Below are 23,769 nucleotides of genomic sequence, written 5' to 3' on the forward strand. Positions count from 1 at the left end.
ACGCAGACACCGTTAACCACACCCTTTTTGAGTGCCAGTATTGGAGCGGTCTAAGGTAGGATCTTAGCGGGCGCTTAGGCCACCCCCCAGCTGTTAAGGACATGCCGGCCATTCTCTGCGGCCCTGCTTTCGAGGACTTGCCGTTGGATCACTCAGTTAAGGCCAATGTTCTTTACAACGCGGAGGAGACGTTCAGCATCTTTTACAAGATGGTTGAACAGATCCTGACTCTCAAAGAAGAGGAAGAGAGGGCCAGACAGGCAGAAGAAGCCTAGCGGACAAGCTATGAAGTGACGGAAGGAGGACCGCGGAAAGAGGGGCAATCTGGAACGGGATGGCAAGGGTGGTGGACTCCGGTCGGCCCAAGAAGTCGGCTCAGCGGCTCATCAAAGGAGGATAGTATTTGTTAATATTGTATGCATGTTTGTAATTATTCATTATCATTTTTAGTGTATAATAATGTCATTATTGTTGGTTTTGGTTCTTTATATTTTTATTATATTATTATATTATTTTATATAATAATATAATTTTTATATAATATAATTTATTTATATAATATAATTTTTATATAATAATAATATTTTATATTTTATTTCTTTATATTTTTATTATATTATTATATTATTTTTATTATATTCTTTATATTCTTTATATTCTTTATTATTAATAAACGATGGCGGCGCTGTTGACGTAATGCGCAAGCAGTTCCGGCAGCGTCATCGATAATAAGAAAAAAAAAAAGGCCGCGTCTATAAAGTTACGTATAGTGACTACTAATCATGAAAAATAATTACGGTATGATTAAATAGGTAATCAAAAAGAATATAATTTTCCAACTTAAAGATGTACGTGGGTATGTGACTTAAGTTATAAGTTAAGACATATTTCCATGGTATGTTTGATTCAAGTAAATTATTCAGGTAATATAATATATTTAACATATGATTTATAGATTATAGGTACTATACATATACTGTCAACATTTCAACAGTGTCAACCATACATTTTGGGGCATGTTTTTAGTATGTCTTACGTTTTGTAATGGTCAATTCATCTATAAATATAATTTTATAAATTGTAACTCTTCAAATTTGTGTAGGCTTATAAATATGGTTGTAGCGTATTTTGTGTATTTTATTGACTTATATAGATCAAAAATTTGATACAGATATATGATGGTAATGATAAATATTTTGAATATACGTAATATAAAACACTTCTTTTTGACAACTGAGATTCATATCTCATGTTTTCCGGTCTTCCGGATAACTAAGATCCATTTATCGTCAGATGATTTTTGAAACGATGCGATTAACTAATTATATTGCTTTCATATTTATACATTTTTTAATAATAAAATATTATCAATGCTTGTGACATCTAGCTTTTGCCGAGTACCTGAATCATTATATTCATATAAGTTATACTCACTCAATTTATTTTTTAAACATTTCGACTGTGACTGTAGTCTGGTATGCAAATTTAAACAGTGGCGTAGCGTGTGTTTTGGGAAAGTGTAAGCAGAATAACTATAGTGTATTGGAAATTCAATAGCAAGTTGCAAGTCAATTATAAATCTATTATTTAAAATACTAATACAAAAATAATAATCATGTACGTTGAATGATTCAAACAATGCAATGCAATCGCACAAATGTACTCAGCCGTCGGTTATCGTTTTATCGGAAATAAAAATAATAATAAACCGTTTGGTACCGTGGTGTATGCAAAATCATAAGTGCTTACAAATTGCGTTTAAATACGACATCCCCTCTACGACATTGTACGTATATCGTGTCTATTAGCTCACGTAAGCAGTTTCAGAACATGTTACACCACGGCACGACGCGTCAATATCAAATATTAATAGAACGAAAATAAATTGTCCATCGTCTTACAACATGCAACAATCGACGACGACGACGACGACAACCAAAACATGTGTTCGTCAAGATTTTTATCTTTTTATTCTAAACATAAAATTATTTATTATTTTTATTATTGTTGAAAACAAAAAAAAAGTAGTCAATGATTTAATTTGAAATGAAATTTGTTATTATAATAATATTAATATTTATTTTTATTTTTCCTTTTTTTCAAGTGTAAGCAGTGCTTATTAAACATACTTCTTATGCTACCAGGCTGATATTTTTCTTATCATACTTACGCCCTTCACACCTAGTTCCATGTCATTTAGTCCGGTAATTTATATCCGGTGACTATTGATCCGGTTAAAACAGACCCTGTACCAAAATATCCGACTAAAAAACGTTTGGTAAAAAAATATAAAAATAATAATCAATGGCTAAAAAACGTCGGTAATATACTAATATATAAATAAATTATAATTATAATAAGTAATAAGAATAATAATCAATTACTATATAAATTATAAATTATATTGTTTCAGACTTAATAATACATACTACATGATATACTGGAATTATCAAAATAATATATATATAGTTTTGTTCTATAATATCCTACAATATTTTAGATTATTTTTCTAAAATTCTAATTCTAATTTATATACATTTTTATTCTATATTTATACTTATAATATTTTTTACCGGACGTTTTTTAGCCGGATATTTTTTAGTAAAATATTTTTGCTAGTTTATTTATACCGTACAAAGTATCCACGATCGATATTTACCAATTTAATATTACCGTACAAAGTGCCCACGATCGATTTTTACTAATTTATTTTCACCTTATAAAGTGTCCTCGGATTATGTAACTCAAACAATAGATAGTACAAAGTGTAAGTTTACCTTTTTGTACAGGATCAAATGTCTCCGGATATAATATACCGGACCAAATGACGGGTCACTTTCGCACTTATATGTATAAGTAGTAACCTATATAAAAATAATGTAATTTGGTTTGTTATTTCAGTTACTATAAATATGCATAATATGTCAGGCAAAGCATCATTGTTATGATTTGAAATTTATATAATTATACTTAAAATTATAATAACTATTATACCGGGTTGCATGTACAATCACTGTACAGTAACGAATCAAATATCAATAATGAGTTAGTGGTCACATGATGTCATGATTGGTCCATTAAATTAATAAATATTGTTCATGCACCCGGACATATAACAGATAATAAAATAAAATGTTTGAACAACTATTATACAGATAATAAAGAAAACAACAAAAAATATACTAAAACCTTAACATAATAATTAATAACTAATAAGTAAACATTTTTGAAAATCTCGCATTTATTGAATGACATCCAGTTTGTATAAACAATTATTTTTAAAAAATTTTACATTTTTTTGCACAGAAGCAAAATCGTTAAGTATTAAGAGTATAAAATAAAGCACGGTAATATATAGAAATAATTAGATATAAATATGTAGATATCCTTTGGGAAAATTCCTGAATTATTATTTATTATATACATTTTTATTGATTATTTACGCCAATTATTCTGAATACATATTATTGAGGTATTAGGCATATAAAATTAATTTTTATTAAATAAATATATAAATTTAGTTTAATATCAAAAATGTAGTCTATTCTAATTCTAAACTACAGCTATTTAAAAATAAAATACATTTAATTTTTATTTCGCGTAATTAATGCAAACTGACACTAATACTAATGAATGTTAATAAATAGATATTAAAACAAAATTAGATAAATATTATTTTAATAATTGGCCACAAAGAAATTTAAAAGTTATTATATATTATTACATAGGCATTAAGATAGATTCTGTTTATATCATAGATAGGGATAGGTAAGCGAATAATATTATTAAAAATATAATTATATAATACCATTAGATAAGTATATAATATAATATGATTAATAATATTACTTTTTAACTTTCTTTAATAATTTCAAGGTTTTTAGGCTTTTAGGTTTTAGCATGCATTGTATAATATATTTTAGAAGATTTTGTCACGACTGGGGAAGGGAGATTTACACCCACTATTTGATCATTAAAAATTTAATTTAATCTTGTAACTTTATAAGATCATGGATATTGAAAAAATTGTCATGGGGGATCCACACCCCCACCCCTGCTATGATTTTATATATAAATATATATATATATATATATATATATAATAATATAATCACCAGCCAAATATTAAATATAATTTATAAGTCAAAAGTAAGTGGGTATGTAGTATAATAATACAACATACACCAGTACCTACCTAACAAATAACAATAGTATTTATTACTGAGATCTTTATAGTTCATCGATATATTAATCAATTGTTAAAATATTGTTTGTTTTTGAATAAATGAAATATCTTTGTTGACTTCTGAATCCTGAAAAAAATATCAAACCATATTATCTACCATATAGTATTATGTAAAAAACTTAAGCAATGGCATTTTCCAAGTGTACATCCCTGGTTACGACACTGGCTTTATCTCAACTAATTTCATAAATATTATTAAGAACAGAAAAACAACCAAGTATAGGTAACCAAATAATAGGTATTATCCATGTAATAATTATGTCTATAATATATTATCATTGATGATTAAAATAGTGTCTCAATTAATCAAAATTCGTGTACGTATGCTTATTTTTTAAATTTTTCCATATAAAATTAAGAGCTCATAAGTTGAGTAGGTACATCGCGGGATACATAAAAACAAAATAATAACAACACATAGGTACTACATATTATTTTCTCATGAAAAGTAATTATAAACAAAAGATTTAAATATACTACAAACAAAAAAAAAAATTGGTGGAACATAATCGCAGTGCCAGAATGGCATACACAAATATTAAGAGTAACTATAGCTGTCTCGCCTGACGTTTGCTGGCCCAAAATTTGTATTTGTAATAAATATTATAATTGTAAAAAAAGCACGTAAGTATAGTATAGATTACAAGTGGATGAATGAGTCTGTGTGACGGATAGTGTTATATTTTAATTCAATGGGTAATATATTAATATTAAACCGCACATGTTATAGCATAAAACAAAGTTATTTTTATATTTCTTTGAATCTATAGATTTTGTATAGTGTATGGTTTTGTATATTTAGCGTACAATTAAAAAAATTTTACACCTATAATTGATTATTATTTTTAAAAATTCCGATTTATTATTTATTGACTATAATCTGAAAAGTTCTGTACCTAATTGATTATTATTTGAGAAAAAAATAAATTAGTTCATTATAATAAATAAAAATATATATTCTTGGTGGTAAAATTTAATATCCTTTATTATTTTAGATTTGTTTAAATACAAATTTTAACGTATGTATCTTTGAAGTAGGTATATGAATTAAACCAAGTCGTTATTATAAAATGTTTACGTAGATACATTTTCGTAAATGGGCAACGAATTAGTTTTTTTTTTTTTGCCACAAATGAGCAATACTACTCAACTAGGAATTTAGAATAATTTAGAGTAGTTGAACTATAACTAATTATTAGTTACACATCCAATATTCGATCTAATAGCTTTGATTAAAACTAAAAACGACATATCTGCAGTCTTATTATACCTATGTAGTTCACTCAGTACTTTATTGACTATAACCAAATTTTAAATTGTAATGTCTAAATAGTTTGTGATACAAATATTATCATCATATACGATGAAATATACCTAAGAAAAAATTAAAATATAACTCACTTGTCTTATTATTATGATTTATTTGTATATGTACTATGTAGGTAATACTGAGATCAGGAACATTCGTTGCATTTTGACAATTTTTTTTTGTTGTCACATATTAAAAGCAACATAAGCGTTTATCATTCTGTAAATGTAAATTTTAAAACAAATTTCATAAAATATGTTATTATTTTACAACAAATCTATTTCAGGTAAATGATTATCAAAAAATATACATATTATGTAGGTAGGTATAAACTTTAAGTCAATAGCGTACGCAGAAGTGTAGCTAACGGGCTGAAGCCCCCCTCATTGACAATATTGACATTATTATTTATTTTTATTTGCTTTTATATTTACCCATGCTTTAATATATTCTTCTAGTCTTTAGTGTTTAAATCGGTATTCGGAAAAAAAATCCCCGGAAAAAAAATCCCCAAAACTTTGTCGAGTTTGCAAAGTTTACTCATATAATATAATTGTACATCCTAAACGGAGACAAACAAAATATGTCGGTGTAGCGTCCTCTCAATAAACGCGATTACGATGTTATACCGACTGACCAATTAGTTTGAGTCCAGAACGCATAATAGCTGTTAATCGCATTATCGACACATAAAGACGTTATCTACGTATCGAAATCATTAAAGTAGTAGGTACAATTGAAAATAATAAAATGATCGAAACAAAATTTCTTAAGTCTAGAAAAATATTGTTGTTCTATATATTACTGCGGGCCTATATTGTTAACGATAACGATAACCTTAGACAGTCAGTATACTTCTATAGTTCCTGTACATAGTGCAGTGTAGAGTACCTTGTCTCTGAGTAATTTTTATATCTGTGACTGTGTAATTATGGAAATCCTTAAATCCACTCAAGGAAATGACAAAGTTTGTTTTAATGATTTTACTTACGTACGTCAAAAAGATTGTACCTAAATTTTTTATCAGATGGAGATGTTCAAAATATAGTTCGTTTAAGTGTCCAGCTATTTTAAAAACATCAAATACAATTAAAAATCCACGGGAAATCCACGATCATAATCATTCTGCAGATCGAAATGGTAAAATTTATTTAATTATTATATTTATACGTCCCTAATTTTTCGTTTTTTTTAATAAGTATTTTTTATTTTTTTATATTTATAATGACTTAAATATTAAATAAAAACACTTTTTCTCGTATAGATAATATCATTATTTATATATTTTATAAAATGAATGAATTAATTTAAAACATTATGTTATTTAATTACTGTACTATTTTTACTAAATGGCACTTACCAGTTTATAATAATAGGTAGGTATATACTAATTTATCAATATTAAAAATTATTATAATTTATATATGTATAGCTATAGCTGCCATAAAAATTCAAAGGAAAATTAAAAATAAAGCTTTAGCGTCAAATTATACTCCCGGCCAAATATTTTCAGAGGCAATCGAAAATGTGGCAGTAGATATTTTAGCTGAATTGCCTAAGGAAAGTCATATTAAACGTACCATTAGAAACCATCGAAGTTATCATAATCCAAAAAAACCTCAAAACATACAAGAAATTATTATTCAAGGTATAAAATAGTATATTATATTTAGGAGAAATATGTACATATTATAGTTAACAATAATAATATCAATTTTTTATTATTAATTATTATTTTAGACATCTCTTTGTTCATTTATTATCATAATTATTTTTAATTTTTGCGTAATCTAGCTGTGTGATCAAAATAATATTATACCTAATAGTTATATCATTCAAATTTTATATATTTTTATTATTATTAATTATTATTTTAGACAGCTGTATCCAACAATTAGGTATAACTTTGGGGATTTTTTTTCCTAGATTCGTTTAAATCGTGTTTTTACTTAATTATTACAACCATAGTCTATAAATATGATATTATATATATACAACACTAATATACCTATATGACTAAGAAAGTATCAACTTTATTTTTCAAACTTTATCTTGATTCTTGAAACAGCTGAGTGAATTTTTTATTTTAAAGCCCCCTCCTTATTAAAAAGTCTTGCATACGCCACTGCTCACTGCATTGAATTATAAATTGTTTATAGAAAATTGCAATTAAAACTATTTTATTTACCTTAAAAGTCTTCAAATGGTTTTATTTTTTTCATTTGTACTGGTGAATAACAAGTACTGTTATTTGTGTCTTCTGGTGGTAAGTTCAATGATTCATCATCCGGTTTATCTAGAAATAATTATTAAAATATTTAGGTAATCAATCAATGCATAAACAAAAGTTTAAAATAAGTCGATAAGAAAATAATTTGCTCGCGATAGTTGAACAGGAAAATATTATTTTAATTAGGATCAACCCAACAGGCAGCCTATAACAAAGTTATATTAATAATCTCGAATTCTCGACTAGGTATACGCTGATTCTATACTTAATGAATCAGAACAATAAATTAATAAATTAGATTAAATTCAAAAAACTTTATACATAGGTACCTACATATAATACAAATACCAACTACGTATCATGTCATATTAAAGATTATATAAACTAAAAAAAAACTTCGCTAAGGGAATATTCTACTCGTGGCGTAAGTATTACGCCGTTTTTTTTTTATTTTGTATTATAATAAGTTTAATTCTAAAGACCGGGTTAAGTATTTATACATTGTGAATTATTATTGATACCAGGCATATCTAATCGAATATTATGTGACATTATAATAATAATTAATTACATTAATAATCTTCCTATTTAATTTTATATTGCATTTTCTTACAATTTTTTACGATTTAGCAATTTTTGTATACTTCATGTGATAAAAAATCCAAATCAAATTTTACAATAAAAATTTATCCTCTGATGTAAATTTTCACATTATGGTTTTTGTTAATAGTAGAGAAACATTATATTTATGTAGATGCGGTTAACGAATGTCCTAATAATGTTATTATAATTTATATTGATAAAAATAATGTACCTACCTATATTAGCCAATTACTATTCCAAGTCCCCAATGGGAAAACAGTTAATGACCTAGATGGCTAGATATGATATAGCAGGTAATAATCATAAATATTTGGAGAATAATATTATAGATTTTATATTTAAATATTTTACGAGGTTTAACGAATGCTGAAAAACGGGACCATTTAAAAAGGGAGCGCAGATCTAAAAAGCAGGACAATCTCTATGCCAGGATGTGTACGTCTAATCAGGTTAAATATAGATGTTAATTTCTAATATGTAAACCATTATTGATTTAGATTAGAAAAAATAGTTCTACTGGATTAGATTAATTTATTATTTTTTTTTTTTACCTAAATAAAAAATAATATCGATCAATGGTCATATACTATATAATCGTTAGCTTATTATCAATACTTATTCATTTTTAAATTCATAATACATTTTAAGTCTGAGGATATAATTATGTATTTAAAATACCTATTACAGTCGAGTCTAGATAACTCAAACCTCGAAGGGAATAAAAATATAGATTCAACTTAAAAATGTTGAAAAATTTCAAGATACCTATATGGCTTTTCGTGTTATCGAGATTTAAGATATCACGACTTTTCTGTATGCGTATAATATTTACCATAACTTATAATAAAAGTGTTGTTATAAACTGGTCGGCAACAATTGAATAATAAGCATTTAGACCAAAAACAACAAACAACACACAGTATACCAATTAACACACAACTAGTTATGAAACATATTGCGATGATCATAAGCCAATCAGTTGGATGTTCTTGCATGTTAATTATGCTGAAAATATAATAATGCATATTAATATAATTTTATATACGAGAAAAATATAAAATATTCACGATGTTGGTACTTACATTTTATAAAAAACAAAACAACAGGAGATTAAATTAAAAAATATAACTTAGTTGAAGACACTGATAAGAACTTTTAAAATATCCTCTTTTTCACGATGAATTATGATATCATATAGTTGATAATTTTTCCTGTAACAATAATAGTAAAGGTATTTGTTATATTATTTTTATTTTTAAAGAAGTAAGTACTTAATTGAATTAAATAATAATGCCAGTTAAAAAAATATAAATAAAAATGCTTACGTTTAGTTTAGATAACAGTAATTATTATTATAATAACATAAATGATAGATAGACTTAGCATAGGTACTTGTATAATAAGTATATTAGGTGATTTTAACTATGATTTTTTTGAGTAGGTTGGTAGGTAGGTACCTCACGCGATACGTAATACGATTGTTTCTCACCCAAAAAAAATGTATAAAAATAACTGAATTGGATTTTGAACGTAAAACTGATAAATTTTATAATATATACTATTGTTTTTATAAAATTCCATAACCCATACCTGATACCTATAAGCTATGTCAAATAAAACCTATTTTAATAGTTTCCTTATTGTCATTTTATATTGGTTAAGTTCCGTTTTTTTTTAGTAATCTAATCAAATCTTATAAAATTATATTTTCTTAAATTGTTATAACTATAGTCGTTTCCTATATTATTATTATTATTATTTCCTAATGAAAAGCGATAATACAAAATTTTAAAATTTAACATACTAATACATACCAATAAAGAATTGGGAACAGTTTATTATACATTTATCACTAACTTTTAATTCAATAACGTAATGTCACGTGTAAGCTGCATTAAATTGTACCTACATATTATATTCTACAGGGAATATAAATATGGAAATTTATCAAAGCAATGTAAGTTATAACTTTAATTTAAACATAACTTCTATAAAGTTCGAATCAATTTTATGACTAACTTTTATCTGAACTAGGTAAAAAATAATTTTTTTTAAATTAACAACTATAAAGTTATAATGTTATTAATTTTTAATTTTTAACAAAATATAGTACACACCAATAATTATTTTATTAAATTAAAATTTAATTCTAAAAAGTTGGTAACCTTAATTGTAATAAATATTTAAAACAATGCTGGGAACTTATTTGTTTGTATATTAATTATTAATATGCTTAAATCTATCTATGCATCGGGCATACCACATAAATCACTTGAGAACCAATCCGTATGCACTATGCAGACTCAAATTGGGTTTATATAAATCATTATTCTAAGCCCTATTTATATAATAAGGCTCTGAACAAAAGAGCGGCTGTTCAACGGCTATAGTCTACACAAAAATCTTAATTATAAGTACGACAAGGACCTTTTTAGTTTTTACTCCCCTACGTAGTCATAATCAGCCATATTTTGACATTTATTCTCTTTGTATAGGTACTCATTTTCCTCAATATATGTATATTTTATACATAGACCTTATACAAAATAAAAGTATAAGGTCTATGATTATATATATTATAAGATAAAACTGAACAGATATTTTTTTAGCGTGTTTACGGTTTGTTTGTTTTACTATTTGTGAATGCTATTGTTAAAGAGTGTGCATTTTCATCTCATATCGTATATATAATATATTTATACCTAATCCTTATTTTTATTTTACCGATTTTTAAAACAATTGATAAGCGTTTATGTGACATAAATAATATTTTTTAAAGGGTATTTTGATAGTTTTGAGACATTAATGTAATATTTTTTTTTTGGAAATTCAATTATCCTTATACCTACACATATAGGCATCTAAAGACTACCGGGTGCCAGTATTGTGCTAAACAGTTCTCACCAGGTCTTAGTTTTTTTCTGGTAAAAAAAGACACCTAAAGACTAAAATTTTAAATGAATATTAAGTAAGTACTGAGAGAAGTAATGTGAATTTCGTTCCATCATATCCAGCTATACCTCACATACAAAAAAATACTTAAATGTTATTATTAGTATATTATCTTCATTATACAATTATCTTTCCTTTTCTGTTATTAATTTTAATATAAAAAAAAATATATATATATAATATATATAATTAACCTTTTTGTATAATGTATAATACCTTATTTATACTAATAATATATGAACTTAATCGTTTTTATTTGTATCAAAGAAAAATACGATAGATATTATTATTACAATTTTAATGTTTAATACCTAATAATTTTTAAATCTGAGAGTTATGATCGGTTTTGTACCTATAGTTATGGTTGGCAATTGGTAATTTTATTTTATTCTATTGTATTCCTTGTAACTATTAGGTCTAGTTGGCACTATGACAGACGACAGTACGTGTTATTCCAATAATATTTGTTAAGGAACCGGTAAAATGTTTTAGAAGACTTAAGTGTTCAGCTCTGGGCGTTCATAAATTAGTGAGCATCATGAGCAACTGTAATAATTACACTTGACCAAAAAACTGTGACCAGACCTGCGCGTTTAGCTGGCCGTTTTAGTTCTAGATAGTATATAATATGATGGTTAGGAAGCGTAAATTGATTGAATAAATCAAATTTAATGGATTTAGTTCATTACATTTCTGTACTTAACCTTCTGAACTAAAAACGGTCAGTTCACACATGTTAACCAGCTCAATTACTCACCATATATTCTATATCTATAATAGGTACCTACTAAATTATTAACATAACGTGAAAACTAAACTAGTTGACTATAGTTAACTATAATAGCCACTTTTATATAGACTACAACTACAACGTTACAGGTATCTTATCTGCTGGTTTCAATATACCATGTATAATGTCAATACACGCGTAATATATCTATTACCTTTTATCTATAAACTAAAACCACTTGTATTTTTTTCTTAAAATTATTCGAGAGGAAAATTTCTTGGGACCATGTGTATATAACTGATAAGTAGGGCTGTGAGAATTGAATACATTTAAAAAACTTAAACAATACACTGAAAACCTTAAAAAATTCAGTAAAAATTCACTAAGCGTATATGTACTAATTGTATAAGGTATACAAAGAACCATCAATTGTTAAATATAAAAATCTATTAATTGTAATGTTTTAAATTAAGATATTATTTAGATATAAGATATAAGATGTTATAAGTGTGAATAAATCAGTCAAAAACCGAGCAATAATTTAATCAGGCACATCTGCGAAGACGCACAAATTAAAATCTATCCTGGATTAAAAATGTAATTGTACAGGTAAGATGTAATTAGAAACTAATTTGATAATTTGATATTGGGTCGGTATTTCGTATTTTGTTTATATCTACTATAATAATATTACTATAAATAATACATTTGGTATCGTTTAATTTATTGGCGATTCACCTTCTGCTATTAACTTAAAATCATACGATATAGAATAGATATGAAACGTACATTTTCATACCCATATTTGGTACTCTAATTCGCTAAAATCATTATTAAAAAAAATCCTATTAATTATCATTATTCTATTCTGATTTAAATATCGAGCTTGATGTATCTCAGTTTAAGGACTTAGGCATTATTTTTTACTCCAATTTAAAATTTTCCCCTCACACAGAAATGATAAAGAATAAAGATATGCGTAATTTGGGTTTTATTAAGCGCACTTGTGGCTCATTCATGGATCCTATTCTCTCGGAAATTATTAACCTAACCCATCAAAAAGTGAAATTGAATTTAACAAGTTAGACACCTGGTCTTATATTATATTTAAATTGAGTTTTGTCAACATTCGACTTAAAAAAAAAAAATTAAAATTAACCGTTAGCTCTTACTTAAGTTTCATTTATAATTAATAGGTAAAATACCTATTAGGTACCTAACTATCACTTAAAAATAATTATGATCTACATTTATATAAAAACATAATGCCTTATACATATTACATAAATTATGAAATATAAAAAAATATATAATAATATTGTTATAATCAAAGATTAAACGTCAACACTTATTTTAGAACGTTAAATACACAAACAAATATAATAACACAATATGTATGCCCTTCACCAAGATTTTCATATCAATTACAAAGACTTAATTGTGTCATGCACTGTTAAATTTACACAGGTGCCTACGAGGTAGGTATATACTTTCTAAACCAAAAAAAACTACTTTCTAAAAGTATTTATAGTACCAATTTTAAAAATATACATTATTAAATATAAGGAAAATAATTTTCAAAGATCTAGTGTTTATTGTTTAATTACGAATTAAAAAAAAATATATATATATTAAATAAATAAATAAAAATATAGCTGCATAATATTAGTTATATGTAATATGTATTTAAAAATCACCGAATTAATAATACAATAATATTATACTACTCATAAAGTCATAAATCATAACACATATTAATCATTTTATTATAAAAACCATATCAAATGCATCATATTATACAAGCTAAAAAACCTATGTAATATTCTATTTAATTTAATTGAAAATAAATATGAATTTTGTATTACATATAATATGCACCTATGTAATAATTGTTCTCATCGTAAAGCTATGTAGTAACATACACCTAACATTTTTTTTATTATTATTAATTTTAAACTTCATTGTAAATTGAGATAAAAATATATCATATAGTTAATTTAAAGTAAAATATTTGTCTAGATGACAAGTGACGACGTAATGTATGATCTTTTGATTGTGTTCATTGTTATATTATACACAATATGTATATATTATAACATAATCATAAAATAATAGGGGCACCATACTAGACACTATAAATTAAATTATACTTGTCGTACATAATATTATAATTTGTAATTAGGCGGGAAACGAGAGCGTATTATTTATAACGATACTTCAGCCATGTACAGTGAATAATAATAATTATGCACTTCTACGTACAATACAGATATAGCTAGTGTACTATTATTATTAAAAATTATTTCCATAATTCTAACTTAAATAATTATAATTAATACTCACTTTTGTGCGTATATTAATATGTATTGTATCATACACCGAAATGCACGCTGCAGGTATTGCAACTACCTGTACGCAATTATAATATAATGATACGAATTACGGTGCAATAATTTTGCGCGACGAAATGCAACGATGAAAAGAAAACACGAACACTTTTATTGATCTGCAGTAGATATTATTATTATTATTATTATTGTTGTTGTTGTTGTTGCTGCTGCTGCTGCTGTCTTGCTACCGTCCGCCGCCAGCGCCAACTCGACGACACCATGTATGGACTTTCAGTCTACGACTGGGGACTGCAGCTCACCCGAGTGCCGCGACTACACAGCGCAGCACTTGTGACAAGCGGGTGGCCGACTCCGAGCGCCTGCTCGTACCTACATTATTGTAGCGTAAACCGACGACGCAGCAACACCACGATGAATAAAAATCAATCGGAATGAAGCCGACCGCTAGATGGCGTCACGAATCCCGTCGAGAATATCCACGAATATTATATTTTTATTCGTTTGTATCTATCTATAATCTATAATAGTACCTGGGTACCTCATGAAAATAATAATACTATTGTATTTTGAACATGTGTAATGCGTTACAGATTTCTGCACCAAACGTGTGATCATATGGGGGAAGGGGGCTTGTTTCAAGCTCACGGGCGATTACCATAATGTCTAGCTAACTTCAAACGCTCGTTTTTAAAAAATAATTTTTTTATAAGAAACATACAATCAGTACCCTAAGGTACAATAAAACTATAGGAAAATGTACAATGATATTATGAGTTGTTGGGAGAAGCCACCCGTAGTGACACTTCCTATTGACTTTTTTTTAACTACTTATTCAACCATCGGTTTTTTTTTTTTTAGTTTTATAGGAGACCTCTGCACAGTCTGCACCATTTCAAACGCTCGTAAAAAATTTAATTGTCTTCCATTAATCTTTTTTTTTTTTGTTAAATGTATAGTAGAACAGTTAAAGTGAATCCTGTATTATATTTTTAAATCTTGGATGTAAACAAATTTTAGCTCTAAGATAATTTGTAAACTTAGAGTTACACATAGAACCAAAATCGGTTTTATTGAAAACTGCGTAAAAGAGACGTAAAAATCTCAGTTTTTCATTAATTTGTTGTTTGTTTCTTTTGACGCTTTTGAAAAATATTAGGAATTTTTTACTTATACCCTCAAAGTATCAATTAAATTCACTTTCCTATCAGAAAATGTGCTGTTAAAAAAACCGAAGTGTTTGAATTGTTCCAAAAGACAATAACAGACACACCAAACAACTACACATATACATATCATTGTAAGATCAATACATTTGTTGCTCCGCTCAGAATTTGTTAATAAAACGGCGGGTAAGTCGTGGATGTCGCTCTGCTGTCAAGTAGGTTACAAGTGGGTAGTGGGTTACTGTAATGGATGGAATTAAATTTGAATCCAATGATATTATATCATTGTATACGAAAAACGATTCTGAGCGAAGACGGTTTATCTGTCTAGGATATATTATAGATTATTAAAAATTTTCAAATTTTAGATTTAAAAAGAAACATTTTTAATAATTACTAGTTTAAAATAATTTGCGAATTTTCGTGATTTTCGTGATTTTTACATATGTTGTTAAAATTCAAACTTTGAATGCTTGTAAAAAAAAATTGTACCAATATATTTCTTTTATATTTATAGAAAAAAAAACCAAAAAAGTTGAAAAATTAGTAAACAACTCAAAACAAATCTAAATATTTTGAAAATTGTATCAAATATAGTAAATGCCTATATAAACATTCAGTGAAAATTTCAAGTATCTGCAGTCATTTGTTTTAGAGTTACACCAAAATAAAGAAATCACTAAAAGTGAAAATCCAATGCTGTAAAAATTTAAATTTCAAATGCTCATAAAAATTTAATTTGAATTTCCGGTGGACTTTTTATTTTTGATAAAGATTGAAAAACTTTTAAGGAATCTTGTATTAAATTTTCAAATCTTAGATTTAAAAAGAAAATTTTTTATGAATTTCTAGCTTAAAATATTTTGTGAATTTTTTTGATATTTACGTATTTTGTCAAAATTCAAACTTTGAATGCTTATAGAAAAGAATTGTGACTATGAATTTATTTTATTTTTCAACTGCTATTGTAACAATATTTTAAGAGCCTTGTATTAAATTTTCAAGCTTTTCTGCCTAACAAATAAATTTTTATCGATAATAATTTAAAAAAAACTAATAATGATCGAAAATTTCAAATGCCTATGAATAGTTCAACTTAAGTGGAAATTTTTTGAAAATTGCATGGTGGATAGAATATGCTTATATAAACATTCGGTGAAAATTTCATGTATCTATACTCTATAGTCATTTGTTTTAAAGTTACATCAAAAACCAAAATCGATTTTGTCGAAAAATGAGTGTGCGTAAAATTTCCCGTTTTTACCTTAATTTTTAGTTTCACTTTCTGATCGAACGAGGTACTGAAGTAAAAAATCGAAGCACTTTTACTGCCCCAAAACGTGATGACAGACACAAAAAAAAAAAAAACACACATCTTGGTAAAATCAATACATTCATTGCTCCGCTCAGAATCTAAAAATATATAGCTTAGCCCCCCCTGTCATAATTCCTAGTCCCACATTCCCGTCAAATAAGTAGTAAAATTTTTAAACCTAAATTTAAAATATCGTTTTTTTTTTTTTATTAATATCTTGTAAAAAAATTATTTATTTTTGTTATTAAACTATATTATTGTATGTAATGATCCCGTGTAACTGTGTAAGACGTATCTTACTATCATGTTGTGTAGTTTTTACAACATAAAACTACTATATATATAATAACTATAATTTTCTAACACTGAGCGGAGGCTTAAGCTGTAAATTGGAATAATATGTTAAAACCTATATAAATATTTAACCTCAATACCATTTCGTTTATCATTTGTTTTAAAATAATAACTTACATTTATGTTACATATGTATAATCAATGAATGTAATGTGTTTGGGGGGTGTGGGGGGACGGAGCCCACCACTTAATTTACTTATTATAAAAATTCTAGGGCTGAAGTCCCCCCTAACTTTAAGGTCTAGTTACGCCTAATATGGTTATATAGAACTCTTCTATTGTTTAAAATATCGATGCGCATTTGATGTACGATAATTTGGTATATTACCTACAGATAAGCAGACGATGCGCAAATGATATACGGCCTTACACGCTCTGTCAGGCTGCATAATTATATACATTGCATATTATTATATTATAGTTTATACCTATATTATTAAGCGTGGGTTTGTGTATTTTTTTCATTGACAATAATAATATAATGAAATAACAATAATAATCGTTTCACTAACGTTAAACATCGACAATTCAGTCGTTATATTTATTGTTATTTTTTTAAAGGATTTACATTGATTAATTTGACATTCATAAAATAATTTTTGATCCTTTTCGTGCCGACAAAATAATTATAAAACGCAGGACTGTAGTAAAGTGTTACAACATATCATCTTGTTAGTGTATATTTTAATAATGCATTGCCGCCGTCGCCGTGACCTATTGCGCGTCCCTCCATAGTAGTTTATTTGATGTCATCTAATGATATTATTATTATTATTGTACTTTACCGTCGGCACTAAACGACTCCGAAATTTCAATATTCCGGTGACCGACCTCTTATTTGTACGACATCGTTCTCAGCAGTCGATCAAAATTTCTGGGGCATTAAATAGTCTTTGATGAAACTTCCCAAAGCTATGGGTGGCAACAGGCGCCTCTCGCTGTCCGTCACGCTGACAAAATCGAGCCGGGTGATCCGCTTCAACACGGACAGGACCGCAATCCGGTAACCGTGGCACTCGGCTACCGGGTTGTTCTGCAGCGTCAACGACCTGAGTTTGGGCAGCCGATTGATCCGGGCCACGGCGCACAAACTCGCCAACCGGTTGTGGTGCAGGTACAGCGTACTCAGATTCGGGAACCCGAGCAGTACGTCTGACACGTCGGTCAGCTGGTTGTGGGACAGGTCCAGCCAGCAGAGTGCGTCCGGCTGCCGGAACAGCCTGTCGACCAGCAGCCGGATGTCTTTCAGGCCACCGGTCAACCGGTTGTGGCTCAGTAACAGCGACGCCGTCTTGTACCGGCCGTTGCGCTGGGCCGGCACGCCCAACATCCGGTACGAACTTACAAACCCCGTGGAGAACACGCGCAGTGAGCTAGGAACCAGGGACTCCAGGTCTTCGAACGACAGGTCCAGCGGTTTAGCCCGTTTGTACGAGAATGGCACTTTCGTCGACTTCATTATTGTCGGTATAGGAATTTGTTGTTTTGCGCGTGATTTAATATTTTGTTATAAAATGTTATTAATAATTGTTCTCATATCAACGGATCAACCTACATATATTATGTTATTGTATTAAAAAATAATTTTAGAATCCATAATATACACGGTGATTCACCAAACATGCTGGTCCTAATTTTTTTCTTTAATTATTAATAAATTCAAATTGTAATTTTTGTAATTTTTAAATAATATATTGATATTTCGAATTTTTTTAATGCTACTTAAAGAGACAGGGGTGTCCTAAACATCTATACAAACTCCTCTACTTCAAATGAGAAAGATGGTTCTTATTGTAAATTATTTGGTGAATATTTTTATGTAGGTACTTAATTCAGAATTTAAATGGGTATTTTTTAGTTACTTAAATGTTTCTTCTATGTAAGAAGGATAATATTCCTTAAAAACCATATAATTAGATGTCTTATTTTCGATACATTTTTCCTACGTTATTTAGCTTGACGATTACTATACTATATAGTTATATGACCATCAAAGTCCAAAAATATTTACGAAAAAAAAACACAACAATTATTATAGACGAGGTCATGCAAATTATGAGCGACTTGTAAATCTTGTTATTTACATTCTAAACAAACTGAAAGCCGATAGGAAGTTGTTAGTTGTGTGAAGTATAACGATATGTCTTTTTTCACGGTAGACATGTTTTGAGAGTCCTATGTATCAGTATGATACTACTTATGAGTTATGTAAGACTGCAAGAGACATGTAGATATATAGATAGATATTATAAATATAAAATGTGATACCATACACGAGAAAGAGAATACGAGATACATATGTAAATGTTGATATTATATTATTTAGGATCCCATGCATATAGCTATAACTCCAAGGTCGAACCCATGTCAATTCTATAAATTTAAAAATTATATGTTTAAAATTATTAATATTTAGGCATAATATAATATATATATATACATCAGATAATAAATATCATAATAAAACTTCATATTGTATTTTTATTAAGTAAACTTCAATCAACTAGTCTTGACTCTTGGCCATCACTACATATGGCTTAAAATATATAAACAAATTAATATACAAAATATTATATCATTACATCAATATAATATATTAAACTAGTAAAACAATTAAATTATAAACACCTATTTCGCATTTCGTGCAAAAAACCCGACATATTTAATGATTCAAACTGTATTCAATTCGTTATTTAATATTTGGTATTTCAGTTCCTAATGGTGTTAAAAACGATAAAACTTTAAAAAAAAATTAATAAAATAAATAATTCGATTTTAAATCTGCGGATAGTAATAATAGAAAATAGTAAAAAATTTTCTTTAATGAATAATCAATTGCTAGCAGAAATAAACAATAGACGAATATGCGGCACATAATGATATTAATTTGTTGCTGTCATACCAACATAAAATAACTAATTTAATCTATTACCTAAACGATATAAACCTTAACAGAAACTTTTGTTTTTTGTTATTCCATAAATCTCTGCAGCTATTTAATTATAGTATTGCGTATTTATTAATTCGGCTTTGGTAGTTAAATACCACATCCACATCCAAAAATGTGAATTTTTACCTTAACTGTTAATTCTAATCTCTAATAGGTACTCTATTATTTGTTATGTACCTATGTTAACATAATTTTGAACGGTTTATCAATAATTAGACGCGAGTTTAACTTTTTTATTATAAATGCAGGAGAGAAAATAAAAATAAATCAACATTATTACTTATTTTGTTGAAAATTCTAAGACAGTTTTAGTCGTTACTCGTTTTAGACCGTTAATGAATTAGGCCATTAGGGTCAATAAAGAATATAATACGATCGACGTATGCTGCAGAGAACCAATAAGGTAAAAATGTATTATAGGTATTTTTAGACACTTTTGGAATATTACTTTTGTCTTGTTACTAGTTCAGTGTCCGCATAATACACCAAAGGCCCATGGATCGGAATTTTAAAGGGCCGCATAATGAACGGTCTTAGGTCCTAAAAAAAAAAAATCGTGCCTCAAAATTACAAAAGGTTAAATATTTGATATAGTGTTGCAAGGGCGAGAAGGCTACTGGTTTAGTTGACGCTCACCAACCCACGTATCCTCCAGCCACTATAATATTCCTCGTATATTCTATTATTTATTTTCTATAAAATAAGGAATTAGGTATTTAAAAATAATAATAACCATAACACAATAAATACAAAGTATGAAAAATTATATTAAATGTTTTATCTATGAATTTATGTATTTTTAATTTTAACGATTATTTCATGATATTATCCATAGATAGAATATTTAACACAATTTGTTATACTTTTATGTTATAATTACTATTATTTTTAAATACCTAGTTTCTAATTTTATAGAAAATATGAGAAATATAAATGGCGGGCGTCAATTAAATCAGTAACGTGGGTGGAAAAGTGAGCCATATATTTCGGTCGCGCCTCTCCGCGCGAGCCACACAAAAATATTTCTTGTCAAGTCTTAGAGACTATCGATCGCGACAAAGGTATAATGAAATGATCTGTGCAACAACCAGACTATTCAACGAAAACAATTTCATGAAAGAAAAATGTTAACGCGCGTGCAAGAAATTGTACATAACAGTGTTATTATGATAACACATAAGATATGTAGGTAACTGCAAAAGTTTATGTTTTTTAAGGAATAAGGATCGTAGTGGGTAGGTATATAAATTTTGGTAATTCTATATTATATCACCCGGCACTAGGATGGAATTGCCACTTAATTATTATACATATTACTCGGTAGACGGAAAAAGGTCGCTTTCCAACTCTTCAGATTCTGGATGGAGATGATTTGTCAGTCTAGGATATATTATATTTAAATATTGTCATATAGGTATTCTATTTTGAAACAGATATATTATTTTTCAATTAGGACGCATTTTGAATAAGGCACGATTAATCAATTTTTCCAAAAACATTGCATGTAATTATCATAATTCATAATACCTTATATTATCATAGATATACATATAAAATACTTACCTGGTTTGAGGATAAATCGTTATCGTTACGCGATTTCATAAAAATTTAAAACGCTCAAAACATTTTTCCTATAATGCTGCTTCGAGTTTTCTCTATAGGTACTTGAAGGAAATATGGAAAACTTAGTGTTGTATTTTTAATCCTTAGTTATAAACACAAATTTTTTATGATTTTTCAACTTCAAAATTACTTGCACATTTTCGACAGATTTCGTAATAATTTGAACTATAAACACTTATAAAAAAAAATTGTGCCTATGTATTCTTATATTTTTTTAATCACTATAACTTATGAGAAACTTTGTATTAAATTTTCAAGTATTTTGATAGGACCAAAAAAATTTTATCGACACTTCAAAAAAATTTTTCAGAAAAATTGAAAATTTCAGTTGTCTATAAATAATATCTCAAAAAAAGTCAATGTCTACATATGTAGTACAATTTTAATACTTTAGCACATATTACATATTACATACTTATTATTGAATAAATAAATAAATTTAATAATCCTGATAAAAAAAAAAAATTATAATAGGTAAATATTACATATAAAAATATTATAAAAATTGTGTGTATAATGTATTTATTATTTATTTAAAAAAATTATTTTTCAAAAAAATTTGTAATTTTAGTTTGTTCTAATATTAATATTTTTTCTTTTTTTCCATCTATGAAACCACCCCTCTTTCGCTTTGAAGTTAACCTTCCCCATTTTTTCTGCCAATTCTTCAGCTTTTTGGCGAAGCAAAGGACTTGACACGCGAGCATCTTTATCTCTAACTTTTACGAACCATTCTTTCAATGCACGTTCAATTATTATACGTTATAACTTTATAAGGTACCTACCAACAGTAGCTAGAAATAATCAACACGAATATTATTTAATTTTTCAATACCAATTTATTTCTAAATTATAACCAAAAAAGTTCATTTTCTACTATTTATTTTACGAAATTTGAGTCTTATAACCGATTTTTTTAAAATGTATTTTGATAAGTCCGGACCATTCTAGACGATTTTAAATCTAATAAGCGACTGAACCTTATACCCGTGAGTCTAATAAGCGAAGTCTACTGTATTGCATGATATTATCAATCAACAGTCTTCCTCGATTCTAAATATCTTTACATTTATGTTAAGCACGACCTAATTATGCTATGCTTTTACGGCTTCCTCTTAAAAGATACTCTTGTTATCTTAGAAAAAGACCATTGTCCTCCGTTATACTTTATTTGAAATTTTTAATCACTTATTTGCAAATAAAGCTACTAATAATTTTTCTTTTTATAATATTTTCTTAATAGGATGTCTCATAAACATATGTAGGTAAAAAAATTTCTAACGAAAATTTTTCTTGTATTATCTCAATGTTGATTGAGCTTTAATTTTAATTATCCGTTTGATGATTTAAATATTGATCCTATTGTTGTTAAATGTTATGAGATTATAAATAATTTTATTGAATTGAAGTTAATCATCAAATATATTCACAAAAGTTTATGTTGCTTAAGATATTTATTACCAGTAAATAATACATTGGTATCTGGTTAAATTTACTAGTAGCGGGCGCTATTAACATTAACCTGTTTATAGCATCTACTACAGGTTAGATATAAGTCAATAAATGTTCTAACTAATCTAATTTATATAAAATTTTCTAAATAAAAATAATAATAAAATCTTAAAAAAGAAATTGTTTTCAAGTACAAATATAATAAATATAAGATTGTAAATTATTTCAATTCAAGATTTATTCAAGTTCTTTGTATTCATCAGGTCAGTACTTATTATTTTTGAATTAATTATGCATTCTTCTTAATGATTTAAACTAAACCCAAAAATATTATTAATGTAATTTTCATGGATTTTCTTTAACATTGATATTAGAGCCCTGCCCTGTGGTTATAAAACAATAATATAGAATAAATCTTTATAATATAATATAATATAATAGTAGTATAAACATATTTGAGAGCAATTATTTATTTACATATCATATAAATA

At 27.2% G+C, this 23,769-nt stretch overlaps 2 protein-coding genes across 2 annotated transcripts; both read right to left on the bottom strand.

Annotated features, from left to right (window-relative positions):
- Positions 1–4,080: 4,080 nt before the first annotated feature.
- On the bottom strand, positions 4,081–14,731 carry LOC107164904 (uncharacterized). Its single transcript, XM_089216909.1, has 6 exons — positions 14,414–14,731; positions 9,471–9,599; positions 9,221–9,393; positions 7,744–7,851; positions 5,648–5,774; positions 4,081–4,313 (listed from the first exon to the last, which is right to left on the bottom strand). The coding sequence occupies exons 3-4, from the start codon at positions 9,381–9,383 to the stop codon at positions 7,745–7,747; spliced, it is 270 nt and encodes an 89-aa protein (XP_089073035.1). The 5' UTR covers positions 9,384–9,393; positions 9,471–9,599; positions 14,414–14,731; the 3' UTR covers positions 4,081–4,313; positions 5,648–5,774; position 7,744.
- A 3,387-nt stretch (positions 14,732–18,118) lies between these two features.
- Positions 18,119–18,712, bottom strand: LOC107164893 (leucine-rich repeat-containing protein 51-like). Its single transcript, XM_015512889.2, has one exon. It carries the CDS (start codon positions 18,710–18,712, stop codon positions 18,119–18,121), a length of 594 nt encoding a protein of 197 aa, XP_015368375.2.
- Positions 18,713–23,769: the final 5,057 nt, after the last annotated feature.

The sequence above is a fragment of the Diuraphis noxia genome, unplaced genomic scaffold (genome assembly GCF_037042655.1).
Source record: "Diuraphis noxia isolate RWA-SAM2 unplaced genomic scaffold, SU_Dnox_SAM2 contig0001, whole genome shotgun sequence".
Classification (NCBI taxonomy): domain Eukaryota; kingdom Metazoa; phylum Arthropoda; class Insecta; order Hemiptera; family Aphididae; genus Diuraphis; species Diuraphis noxia.